Source organism: Cyprinus carpio, chromosome A3, assembly GCF_018340385.1.
Source record: "Cyprinus carpio isolate SPL01 chromosome A3, ASM1834038v1, whole genome shotgun sequence".
Taxonomy (NCBI): Eukaryota; Metazoa; Chordata; class Actinopteri; order Cypriniformes; family Cyprinidae; genus Cyprinus; species Cyprinus carpio.
The window spans coordinates 5,302,217-5,315,988 of record NC_056574.1 but is presented as its reverse complement, the minus strand read 5'-3'; the positions used below and the strand labels follow the sequence as shown (position 1 = coordinate 5,315,988).

Here is a 13,772-nt window from a genome sequence, read left to right as displayed (position 1 = left end):
GGAAGAAAAACTAGGTAGGAAGACAAATGAGGTTTCAAGATGTTATGACAGTTTAATATTAAGAATCAGATGGAAGTCTTTTAAGCACACGTGTGTTTCAGGATGGTTCAGCTCTCAGGTGTGAGTTTCTGCAGGGTGGACTTCAGGCGGTCTCGAGCACCGCTGCACGGCTCCAGAGACTTACTCGGCCTGCACATTAAACAATCAAACACATCACATACTGATAATAAGAATGTTCTGTTCATGAATGTGAACACTTTTGTGTGTTGGGTTACCTGGCCATGAAAGCGTTCAGCACAGTGACGTGTTCTCGAGGGAAATAACTCTGTTTCACTGCATGCTCCAAACACTGCAGATGTCCTGGGACGACCTTCACGGGCTTCAGCTTGTCTTCACTCTACAGAGAGAAAGAGAGAAGAACATCAAAACCCTTTCCACCATCAGGCCTGACAGTTCTAGTCACAGCGAGTAATCCAAACAACTGCATTTCTGTCAGGACAGGGGTTTTCAAACTGGGTCCAGAGGGACATTTTGAGATGAAAAACCATAAACAATTAGAAATAAAAAGTAAATGTGCATTTAGTTTTGTGCACAAATTTATAGAATAAGAATTTCTGCTGGTTTTAAAAAGTTTTAATCAGTCTTAATTCGCTATTCCATAATTAAAGGCCTTAAATTGGAGCAGAAAGTCTTGAATTTATTTAATCATGGCATTAAATGTAGCATGCACTACAAAAACAAACATCTTTGTTAGTATTTGTCTGTAGAAATATCCAAACATTCTTAAATTAAGACATTTATTTTTGGAAACGGAAGAAAATAAAGTGATTTTTTTATTTATTTTATTTTGACTTATTTCTCCCCAAAAAAAAAAAAATCATGTTTTTTTTTTTTTTTTTTTTTAATAATGTACTGGAAAAATGAGACAAAAAAAAATTGTACAGTGTGATCAGCAGTTACAGTAAAAGTTATTTCCATATTCTAGTAAAGCTATTTTTCATTAAATTAATCAAAAGGTAGTAGAGATCAGTTTCAAACTTACAAGCTCTTTGTGTTTTTCTAAGACCATACTGACGTATTGTTTTCCCTTTAATTTATTCCTTACATTTTTAATATAGTCTTACATTTCCTTTTTTTACCGAACAACCGCCAAACTTTCACTATACTGTAATCATCATGATCATACTTGTAATAATCGCCTTAATGAGCTTGTGCCTGAAATTAATTCATGTTAGCTAACTGTACGATTCTATTACCTTGACCTGAATCTGTGAAATGAACATTACTGGACACATTCACCTCTGATAACAGATCACTCCAAATGTAATGTAGACATTTTTTTTGTCAATTTGAATTGAATTGAAAATTTAATAAAACCTGCAGAAACCCTGATAATATTTATTAAATATTCATTATACATTTGTATAGCATGAAGATTGTTATGAAGCATGTTATATATATGTTATCATAGCGTGCTTACTGTTTTTCCTCATAGTTTAAATGATCTGGTCTTTATATTTGAGAAGGAGGGTTGTTTGTAATATCAAAAAGTTAGAAAAACCAGTTCGATTACAAACAGTTCCACACACAGATTTCACAGAGTGGTTAGCTAAACACATTCAGCACCACAATCAGGATTTAGCAACAATAACTGTGTGGAAATGAGCATCAAATCACATTCATAACCTATTTTAGTTACATGACATTTCCAAGTGAAGCGAAGAAACTATACGTGAAGTTTGATCCATTCAGCGAAAAAATAAGTAGACTAAACGTTTGTACCTTCAACAGCCCGAGCATCACCAGCAACGACGACATGAAACTCAAGCCCTGGAAGGACGGAGTGAGGAAGGCTTTACTGAGCACTGCGTCTGGAACACACACACACACACACACACACACACACACACACACACACACACACACACGAGAATCAGTCAGACGTCTCGATCGTTCAGCAGCCATCTGACGGATGTTCATCTCACCGATACTCTCCAGCACGGCCGCTTTCACCTCTGCGTCGTCTTCCTTATACACAGAGGAGATCTTCAGAAACGCTTCAGCTGTCTTACTCGCGTCCAACACGTCCACCTGCGAGAAAACACACAGATCCACAGGTTTCATCAAGGTACATTTAAGAGTTTTTTAAGGCTAAGTAACAGGATTTCTGCTGGTCCTAAACAGTCCTTCCACAAAACCAGAGCAGAAAGTCTTAAATTCATCAAGTCATGGCATTTAATGTTGCATACATTGCAGAAAATGTTTGTCTTGTTTTCCAACAAATATCCCTAAATCAAGATACATTTACTGGAGATGCAAATTTAACATATGAAGTCTTGTTTTCTGAGAAACTGAACAAAACTGAGTGTACGTTTCAAACAAGAACGAAGGAATGAACACTTGTTTTTTCTTTGAATTAACTTTTTTTTTCTTTTTTAGCCCATTGGCAGATATTTGTTCTCGTTTCAATCATAAACTCATTTTCTCTGAAAACAAGACTCTAGAATACGGGAATAACTTTTACTGCACCATCTGATCACAAACTGCTGTTCTTCCTCAGTATTTCGCTCTTGTTTTCTAGTGCTAAAGTCTAAAAATACTTAAATCAAGAGAGAGCAAAATGACTTAAGAAAATGATAGAATGATCAAAATGAGTTTATGATTAAAATAAGAGCAAATATCTGCCACTGGGCTCAATTCAAAGGGAAAACGAGTTTTCTGACCTCACTGGCAGATATTAGTTCTTGTTTTAAGCATGAACTCATTTTGTTCAGTTTCTCAGAAAGCTAGAATTCATGTGTTTATTTTGCATCTCAAGTTGTTTCTTGATTTAAGGTTGTTTGTATTGGATAACAAGACAAATATTGAGGAAGATATTCATATGTTTGCAGTGCATGCAACATTTAAGCCACAAAATGTACGACTTAAGACTTTCTGCTCTGAGTTAAAGACTTTCTTCACGTCTTAAATTACAGAAGGGTGCGTTCAAACATTTTAAGAGCCACAGAAACCCTGAAATGAATTTAGAAGGCTGTAAAAGTCCCACGCTGGAGAGACTGACCTGCTGCTGGAGGAGGAAGCTTCTCTTTGCGCCGAGTCGCAGGAGTTTGTCTGGAGACGGAAAGCTCAGGAAAGTTGAGGCGTCTGGAGTACGAGGAGCTGAAGGCGGCGTTGAGAACTACGTAAAACAGATACACATTTACCTTTGTTCTCACTTATATTTCTGCTTGTAATGTTGATATGAAGTGTGCTTCAAATTTGATCAAACCTGATTTAATTCACTCTTTTTCAAGTCTCCCTCCTCTTCTTCTTCCTCCTCCACATCTTCATAATCACTCATCATCGTCCTCCTCCTCATCTTCCTCTTTCCTCAGTTCTCTCCCTCGGTCATCACTGTGACATTAGAAGGATGTACGCTCTTTCATACGCATGTGAACATGAGAAAACAAAAGCTGATGCAGATTAGGTCAAGGATTAAAAACCGTCATGAAACTGTCATGAATGTCACAGTGCAGTTTTTTGTTTAGTGTATGATACCTCAGATAGGAGAGTTTTTTTTGTATGTTATTTTTATGTTTTACCTCTCGCAGATTTTCACAGCCGTATCTTCACCCAGACTGTTACCTAAAGCCAAATACAACCAAAATGTATGTCGTGGATGTGATTGTAAATATTGTGCAGTGTGTGTGTGTTGTGTGGTTTTTTTTTAATGACACAAATTATATGTCGTCATGTTATTTTAGTATTATTTATACTATTAGTTTCTATTAATATTTTGAGTTTTACCATTTAATAATATTATACTACTACTTTATTAATTATAATATTTTTGAACATTTTTATTTTATAATATTCAGATTTAATTTTAATTTGTTAATTTTTTAGTCATTCAGCTCTTATCAGTTTTTTTATATTACTATTTAGTTTTTTTTTTTTCATTTTGTGTTTAGCATTTGTTATTTTATTTCCATTAATCGATCGTTTTAGTGCTTCAACCTAAAACTTTAAATTTTCATTTAAAGTTATTCATCTAATATTTATATTTTATGTCTGGTTTATTACAATTAACCAACATTTTTATTAGTTTTGGTTTGCGATTATAACCCTGTAACCGGTCTCATCATTGAGATACTAATGTAGTTTTATTAATACTTTAAATTCATTTTTATTTTTACATTTTATGTATTCATTTTAATTTGATAGTTTTAGTAATTTTGTTGTTTTTGTCCTTTTTATCAGTTTAATAATAAAATAAATAACAAATATTTATTTAAATTTCAGTTTTAGTTATTTAAGTACATATAGTTAAACAATAAAATTTACATTTCTTTGGCAACTAGCAAAAATAAAAATAAAAATTAAATTTTAATTTTTTTTTAATTTAATTTGGATTTAGTTTACTATAATAACCCATAATGACTGCTGTATCACCGTTAGTGTATTTTAATATTTAAACCGTTATGTATTAGGTGATTTAATAGCAATGCATCAACTTTAAGCAAACAGAAAAAATACACGGCCTTGACATAATATTTCATCTTAAATGTCTTTGAAAAACTGTCACAGAGTGGTTTATAACCTGTTGCACCACCACCATCACTTTTTTTGAGAACCAAACTTGGCTCGCTGACTGTTTGGATGTTTTGCAGATGAAATTCTGACAATGATAGATGTTTTTTTTTTTTTCTGTTTAAACGTATGATTATACCATTCAGGTCAAGTTTTTCTAACTGATCTTTATGCTGGACGGATCGAGCCACTTCTAGCGCAGCGTCCTTAGTGATTTTCCCCAAAAGATAGATTCAGCTCCTGATGAGAGTTGAGACAAGCACAGTTACTGATTTAAGCTTTAATCATGTCATCATTTGAAGTGCTTTAGCCCAAAGCTATACAGCATAGACACTGATCATCTACCAGTACCTTGAGAATTGGCAGTCCTTCTCTCAGGGTCTCTGATATGGCACTGGCGCCTTCAGACCGAACAAGGCAGTCACCAAAATTGATCACCTGCACATTGCGCAGGTGTTTCAATGCCTAACACACAGATAGAAACACCTCTGAAATTAAGGCAGAAAACTACAGGAATATCGATTGTTTTTCCATTCCGACAGCCCGTTTTTCCACTGTCCAATTTTGGGGCTCGTTTTTTCTTCCATAACATTTTCTTCTTTCAAGAAACCATCAAAAAATACAAACATCTATTAATTGAAATTTTAAACCCAATTTTTTAACAGCTTAATTTTTATATTTAGCTGTTAAATGTCGTACAGCTTTTCCAATAATTCAACTGATTTTCCATCTAAAGCACAGTCTTTGCTCTCCAGTGTACCTGAGCCATGGCGATTGCTCCTCTCTTGGTTGAAAGTGTTGTCGTTGAGGTTCAGCACTCTCAGTTGTGGGTTTGTGTTGCATTGCTGCGGCTAAATGAGCATCAAATCACATTCATAACCTATTTTAGTTACATGACATTTCCAAGTGAAGCGAAGAAACTATACGTGAAGTTTGATCGAAAACAAACTAGACTAAACGTTTGTACCTTCAACAGCCCGAGCATCACCAGCAACGACGACATGAAACTCAAGCCCTGGAAGGACGGAGTGAGGAAGGCTTTACTGAGCACTTGCGTCTGGAACACACACACACACACCACACACACAACACCACACACAACACACACACACGAGAATCAGTCAGACGTCTCGATCGTTCAGCAGCCATCTGACGGATGTTCATCTCACGATACTCTCCAGCACGGCCGCTTTCACCTCTGCGTCGTCTTCCTTATACACAGAGGAGATCTTCAGAAACGCTTCAGCTGTCTTACTCGCGTCCAACACGTCCACCTGCGAGAAAACACACAGATCCACAGGTTCTCGCGTCCAACTTAAGAGCTTTTTAAGGCTAAGTAACAGGATTTCTGCTGGTCCTAAACAGTCCTTCCACAAAACCAGAGCAGAAAGTCTTAAATTCATCAAGTCATGGCATTTAATGTTGCATACATTGCAGAAAATGTTTGTCTTGTTTTCCAACAAATATCCCTAAATCAAGATACATTTACTGGAGATGCAAATTTAACATATGAAGTCTTGTTTTCTGAGAAACTGAACAAAACTGAGTGTACGTTTCAAACAAGAACGAAGGAATGAACACTTGTTTTTTTCCTTTGAATTAACTTTTTTTTTCTTTTTTAGCCCATTGGCAGATATTTGTTCTCGTTTCAATCATAAACTCATTTTCTCTGAAAACAAGACTCTAGAATACGGGAATAACTTTTACTGCACCATCTGATCACAAAAGTGCTGTTCTTCCTCAGTATTTCGCTCTTGTTTTCTAGTGCTAAAGTCTAAAAATACTTAAATCAAGAGAGAGCAAAATGACTTAAGAAAATGATAGAATGATCAAAATGAGTTTATGATTAAAATAAGAGCAAATATCTGCCACTGGGCTCAATTCATATTTCGCGAAAACGAGTTTTCTGACCTCACTGGCAGATATTAGTTCTTGTTTTAAGCATGAACTCATTTTGTTCAGTTTCTCAGAAAGCTAGAATTCATGTGTTTATTTTGCATCTCAAGTTGTTTCTTGATTTAAGGTTGTTTGTATTGGATAACAAGACAAATATTGAGGAAGATATTCATATGTTTGCAGTGCATGCAACATTTAATGCCACAAATGTACGACTTTAAGACTTTCTGCTCTGATTTAAGACTTTCTTCACGTCTTAAATTACAGAAGGGTGCGTTCAAACATTTTAAGAGCCACAGAAACCCTGAAATGAATTTAGAAGGCTGTAAAAGTCCCACGCTGGAGAGACTGACCTGCTGCTGGAGGAGGAAGCTTCTCTTTGCGCCGAGTCGCAGGAGTTTGTCTGGAGACGGAAAGCTCAGGAAAGTTGAGGCGTCTGGAGTACGAGGAGCTGAAGGCGGCGTTGAGAACTACGTAAACAGATACACATTTACTTTGTTCTCACTTATATTTTCTGCTTGTAATGTTGATTTGAAGTGTGCTTCAAATTTGATCAAACCTGATTTAATTCACTCTTTTCTCCCTCCTCTTCTTCTTCCTCCTCCACATCTTCATAATCATCATCATCGTCCTCCTCCTCATCTTCCTCAGGTTCTCCCTCGTCATCACTGTGACATGAGAAGGAATTACGCTCTTTCATACGCATGTGAACATGAGAAAACAAAGCTGATGCAGATTAGGTCAAGGATTAAAAACCGTCATGAAACTGTCATGAATGTCACAGTGCAGTTTTTTGTTAGTGTATGATACCTCAGAGAGCCCAGTTTGTCTGCCATGTTCATGTTCTCCATCACCTCTAGCAGATTTTCACAGCCGTCTTCACCCAGACTGTTACCTAAAGCCAAACACAACCAAATGTATGTCGTGGATGTGATTGTAAATATTGCTGCAGTGTGTGTGTTTTTTTTTTTTAATTACACAAATTTATGTCATCATGTTATTTTAGTATTATTTATATACTATTAGTTTCTATTAATATTTTGAATTTTACCATATAATAATATTAATACTACTTTATTAATTATTAATATTTTTGAACATTTTATTTTTATATATTCAGATTTAATTTTAATTTGTTAATTTTTTAGTCATTCAGTCTTTATCAGTTTTTTTTATATTACTATTTAGTTTTTTTTTTTCAGTTTGTTTTAGCATTTTTATTTATTTCCAATTAATCGTTTTAGTGCTTCAACCTAAAACTTTAAATTTTCATTTAAAGTTATTCATCTAATATTTATATTTTATGTCTGGTTTATTACAATTAACAAACATTTTTATTAGTTTTGGTTTGCGATTATAACCCTGTAACCGGTCTCATCATTGAGATACTAATGTAGTTTTATTAATACTTTAAATTCAATTTTTATTTTTACATTTTATGTATTCATTTTAATTTGATAGGTTTTAGTAATTTTGTTGTTTTTGTCCTTTTTATCAGTTTAATAATAAAATAAATAACAAATATTTATTTAAATTTTAGTTTAAGTTATTTAAATACATATAGTTAAACTAATAAAATAAATAACAAATATTTATTTAAATTTTAGTTTAAGTATAAAAATTCAATTAACATTTATTTTACTTTAATTAAAAATGGATTTAGTTTACTATAATAACCCATAATGACTGCTGTATCACCGTTAGTGTATTTTAATATTTTAAACCGTTATGTATTAGGTGATTAATAGCAATGCATCAACTTTAAGCAAACAGACAAATACACGGCCTTGACATAATATTTCATCTTAAATGTCTTTGAAAAACTGTCACAGAGTGGTTTATAAACTCTTCACCACCATCGGTTTGAGAGCCAAACTTGGCTCGCTGACTGTTTGGATGTTTGCAGATAAATTCTGACAATGATGCGATGTTTTTTTCTGTTTGTATGTGTGATTATACCGTTCAGGTCAAGTTTTTCTAACTGATCTTTATGCTGGACAGATCGAGCCACTTCCAGCGCAGCGTCCTTAGTGATTTCCCCAAAAGATAGATTCAGCTCCTGATGAGAGTGAGACAAGCACAGTTACTGATTAAGCTTTAATCATGTCATCATTTGAAGTGCTTTAGCCAAAGCTATACAGCATAGACACTGATCATCTACCAGTACCTTGAGAATTGGCAGTCCTTCTCTCAGGGTCTCTGATATGGCACTGGCGCCTTCAGACCGAACAAGACAGTCACCAAAATTGATCACCTGCACATTGCGCAGGTGTTTCAATGCCTAACACACAGAGAAACACCTCTGAAATTAAGGCAGAAAACTACAGGAATATCGATTGGTTTTCATGCACTGGTCAATTTTGGGCTATTTTTCTTCCATAACATTTCTTCTTTCAAGAAACCATCAAAAATACAAACATCTATTAATTGAAATTTTAACTAATTTTTTAACAGCTTAATTTTTATATTTAGCTGTTGATGTCGTATAGCTTTTCAATAATTCCACTGATTTTCCAGCTAAAGCACAGTCTTTGCTCTCCAGTGTACCTGAGCCATGGCGATTGCTCCTCTCTTGGTGAAAGTGTTGTCGTTGAGGTTCAGCACTCTCAGTTGTGGGTTGTGTTGCATTGCTGTGGCTAAAGCTGTGACTCCTTGGTAATTGATGCCGTTCTGGGGCATGTGCACTTCCTCTAGACTGCCGATCAACTGAGAAAATAAAGCAACACCAATACATTAATGGAGAAGATAAAGCAATGAACCAATGGACCAACACCAGATGACCAATGATGAAGATAAAGAAATGAACCAATGGGCCAACACCGGATGACCAATGATGAAGATAAAGAAATGAACCAATGGACCAACACCGGATGACCAATGATGAGGATAAAGAAATGAACCAATGGGCCAACACCAGATGACCAATGATGAAGATAAAGAAATGAACCAATGGACCAAAATCAGATGATCAATGATGAAGGTAAAGAAATGAACCAATGGACCAAAATCAGATGACCAATGATGAAGATAAAGCAATGAACCAATGGACCAACACCAGATGACCAGTGAAGAAGATAAAGAAATGAACCAATGGACCAACACCAGATGACCAGTGAAGAAGATAAAGAAATGAAGCAATGGACCCAACCAGATGACCAATGAAGAAGATGAAGAAATGAACCAATGGACCAACACCAGATGACCAATGATGAAGATAAAGAAATGAACCAATGGACCAACACCAGATGACCAATGAAGAAGATAAAGAAATGAACCAATGGACCAACACCAGATGACCAATGAAGAAGATAAAGCAATGAACCAATGACCAACACCAGATGACCAATGAAGAAGATAAAGAAATGAACCAATGGACCAACACCAGATGACCAATGATGAAGATAAAGAAATGAACCAATGGGCCAACACCAGATGACCAATGAAGAAGATAAAGAAATGAACCAATGGACCAACACCGGATGACCAATGATGAAGATAAAGAAATGAACCAATGGACCAACACCAGATGACCAATGATGAAGATAAACAATGGAAACCAATGGACCAACACCAGATGACCAATGAAAAGAAGATAAAGCAATGAACCAATGGTCCAACACCAGATGACCAATGAAGAAGATAAAGGAAATGAACCAATGGGCCAACACCGGATGACCAATGATGAAGATAAAGAAATGAACCAATGGACCAACACCAGATGACCAATGATGAAGATAAAGAAATGAACCAATGTACCAAAATCAGATGACCAATGATGAAGATAAAGCAATGAAGCAATGGACCAACACCAGATGACCAATGGAGAAGATAAAGCAATGAACCAATGGACCAACACCAGATGACCAATGAAGAAGATAAAGAAATGAACCAATGGACCAACACCAGATGACCAATGAAGAAGATAAAGAAATGAACCAATGGACCAAAATCAGATGACCAGTGAAGAAGATAAAGAAATGAACCAATGGACCAACACCAGATGACCAGTGAAGAAGATAAAGAAATGAACCAATGGACCAACACCAGATGACCAATGATGAAGATAAAGAAATGGACCAAAACCAAAGGACCAGTCAGCTAAGAAACTGATTGAAACATCCATAATGGATCAAATGACAAAGTTTAGCAATCAGGTAGATTTTAAAACACCAAATTAATGAAAAACAAGAAAAATATTAATATTATTCTGGAGGATGTGTCAGTTCTCATATGTTTCAGCACCTGAAAGGCCTGTGCCAGCGCTGTGGCTCCATCGTTCTCCAGTCTGTTCCTGCCGGCGATGAACACCTTCAGCTGCAAGGGGGCGCCGAGCGCACTCGACTCCTTATGACACACAGTCAGAGCCGCTGCCAGGATCTAGAGAAGCAGGTAACACCAAATTTATAAAAAAATTAACTGGCCTTATAAAAGAGCACAACTGTGGTGCCCATTTTTTCAAGGGATGATGACATCATCAGCATAAACTCCACCCACCTTTCCTCCTCCGATTCCCATTCCGCAGTTGTTCAGGCGCAGTTCCTGCAGCGTGTGGCAGGTGGCGCTCTTGAGCAGCTTCTCGATGCCTTTCACTCCATCGGGCCCGAAAGCGTTATCGCTCAGATCCAGAACCTTCAGCCGAGCTCCAGCCATGATTAACGCGTCGCCCAGAGAAACCTAGAGAAGACTCGTTTAGTAGCGTTAAGCGGTCGGTTATAGTCATGACTACTAAATATGAGTGGACTGGGTTTGATTAAGAGTTTGCAAGTCCTTGCTCTAAAAGATGAAACATTAAATCATTAAGTGTTCATCTTACCAGCGCTGGAGGAATCTCAGCTCGAAGGCGGCCGGTAAACATGTCGCTCCAGTGGCAGCACTAACATAAGAGAAGAAAAGAAAAAACAGAGATAAAGGAGATAGTTTTATTTTGTTTCTGAATTTTATGTCACCATATGACAATGTGATTCGTAAGCAAACATCATTATAATCACAATATTATCATCTAAACATGGTTTCTTGCGTCTGGCAGCCAATAATTCAATGTGCAAAATACTGTACTGATTTCATAAGCAGATATGGTGATAAAATATATAGAAAATATAAGATGGGAGGAAATATTATATAGTAAGACTGTACAATAAGATTTCACCATGTTTTTTGTTAACATTAGTTAAAGGTGCTGTATGTAGGATTGACACCAAGTGGTTGAACTTGGTATTGCAGTCCAAATTCAAAATATTGGAGAGGGTTTTTTCACCCGGCCCCTCCTTCTCAGACTTGACACAGATTGAACGACACTAACAGGAAAGAGTGCACTTGATGATGAATGAAATGGAATATTTTCTGGCAACTGGCAACCCGGGGTGTGGAAATACAACTGGGTAAAACTGGCAGTGGGCTGGTTTCACAAACCAAAACAACGACAGACATTCCGGCCAGAACACACATTTTCAAAGGAGAATAACTGACTGTAGCATTGTTTTTCAGATAAACAAATATGTTAACTTAGCATGTTTCTTAAATATCTGCAAACATATTACGGTATTTTTATGCTTTAGTAGAGTCAAAAACTTACATACAGCACCTTTAATATGAACTAACAATGAACAAAACTTCTATAGCATTTAATTTGTGAATAATAAAAAAAAATTCTCGCTGCAAGCGAACCTGTATAAAATGTCTGGGTCGTATTTGTTCATGGTTTTTTTTTTTGTTTGTTTTTTTGAATGAACTCAAGTCGCACAACCTGACATCGGTCTTAATTTGATGAAATTCCATCAAATGACAGCTAAATGTGTAAAGAAAAAAAAGAAAAGAAAAGTACCCTTTGAAGTCAAGAACAAAATAGGTGTAATTTGTCTTCTTCTCCTGCTTTTTAAAAGTTTATAAGTTGGTTTATTTTTGTCCTAATGATGTATGACTGGATGAATTTACTTACTTGATTTACCATTGTTTTCGTTTAGTTTTTTCCTGTCTTTAAACTTTTCAGGTCATGATCTAACATTTGAGAACTACCGATATGTTTAGGGTTTAGGTATAAATGAAAGAAGTCGAGATGATCTGGCATATGCACCTGCAGGTCGCTCTTCTTCTCCAGGGCTTTAGCGATGGTCTGCGCTGCCTCCACGCCGATGGTGTTCCCCTCCAGCCTGAGCGCACGCAGCCCGTCAAACTCCTCGATCGCCCTCACCATCTTCTCCACTGCACACCACACAACATTACTATCTCTGTTACTCTTTCAGAAAGATGCACAAGCGTGTGAACTCAGGAGATCACCGGCGGCTCACCAGACTGAGCGTTGTCCAGTTTAAGGCCTTGTCCTTTATAACTGAGCTCGCCCTCATCCACTTGAGTTTTCGCCAGTGAGTCGGCGAGATTCGCCACATCATCTGATGCCATCTTGACACCACCTGAAGAAAACACACGAACACACGAGAGTTCAACGTGATTTTAACTCTTCTGCTAAAGACACAAAGAAAGTTCATGTGAATTATAAAGATAACATTTGACAAACATGACAATCAAACCCACTACATTTTTACCAACATTATCTTCTTTTTTTATTTACCATTTTATATATATATATATATATATAAAAAATTATTTTTTTTATATATTTTTCTGACCTGTGAAACATTTTGAGCTGCAATTAAACTAATGCATTACTGTTAATTATTATTATTATTATTAATAAAATAATACATAGTTACTATTATTAACAATGTAAATTAGTAATTAAAATATTTTTATTAATATTAATAAAACTTCACTGATAAATTCATCCCATGTAACCTACTTTACATGTTAAAAAGTTAAATATTCGTATTAATAGTGTAACCGCTGTTGTTCACCCCTAAAGTGAAGTATGTTTACATAAATGTAATGTACACCATGACACATGAACAGCACACAAACCACGTTTTAAGTGACGCAGCCTATTTCCTAGACACTACACTCGTTTCCGGAACAAACGTCGCGAATACATAATATTCAGTTTGTACTTACAGGTGGAGTTTGATGTGATTTTCTGGGCGCAGATGTATTTCTGTTGCACCCAGTTTCTTCCTCCCGCTTGTTCTGATGACGCAGTCGCGTAGGCGCGCAAGGGTTCATGGGATTTGTAGTTCGTATATTTTATTTAGCTGGCTTTTGACTGGATTGACTTCTACCGTTAAAATGACCACATACAAACCATAAAGACACTATTTATTTATTCTTATTTCTTATTTATTGATTTGTTTAGGATCATACCTTGGCTAATTTAATTATTTTATAGTATTTTACCCCCAGGAACGGATTGGGCTAGTTTT

The 13,772-nt window shown here is 36.0% G+C and overlaps 1 protein-coding gene and 1 long non-coding RNA gene across 2 annotated transcripts; both read right to left on the bottom strand.

Annotated features, from left to right (window-relative positions):
- Window positions 1–27: 27 nt before the first annotated feature.
- On the bottom strand, window positions 28–13,587 carry LOC109046571 (ran GTPase-activating protein 1-like). Its single transcript, XM_042734754.1, has 17 exons — window positions 13,468–13,587; window positions 12,750–12,872; window positions 12,536–12,663; window positions 11,279–11,338; window positions 10,960–11,139; window positions 10,708–10,842; window positions 9,013–9,171; window positions 8,633–8,746; window positions 8,425–8,524; window positions 7,276–7,360; window positions 7,025–7,133; window positions 3,269–3,316; window positions 3,062–3,178; window positions 1,986–2,091; window positions 1,783–1,871; window positions 276–397; window positions 28–189 (listed from the first exon to the last, which is right to left on the bottom strand). The coding sequence occupies exons 2-17, from the start codon at window positions 12,859–12,861 to the stop codon at window positions 108–110; spliced, it is 1,746 nt and encodes a 581-aa protein (XP_042590688.1). The 5' UTR covers window positions 12,862–12,872; window positions 13,468–13,587; the 3' UTR covers window positions 28–107.
- LOC122139054 lies at window positions 3,580–5,431 on the bottom strand. The gene is made up of 4 exons (XR_006155957.1): window positions 5,330–5,431; window positions 4,921–5,034; window positions 4,709–4,809; window positions 3,580–3,624 (listed from the first exon to the last, which is right to left on the bottom strand). It is a non-coding gene; the product is annotated as an uncharacterized LOC122139054 (long non-coding RNA).
- Window positions 13,588–13,772: the final 185 nt, after the last annotated feature.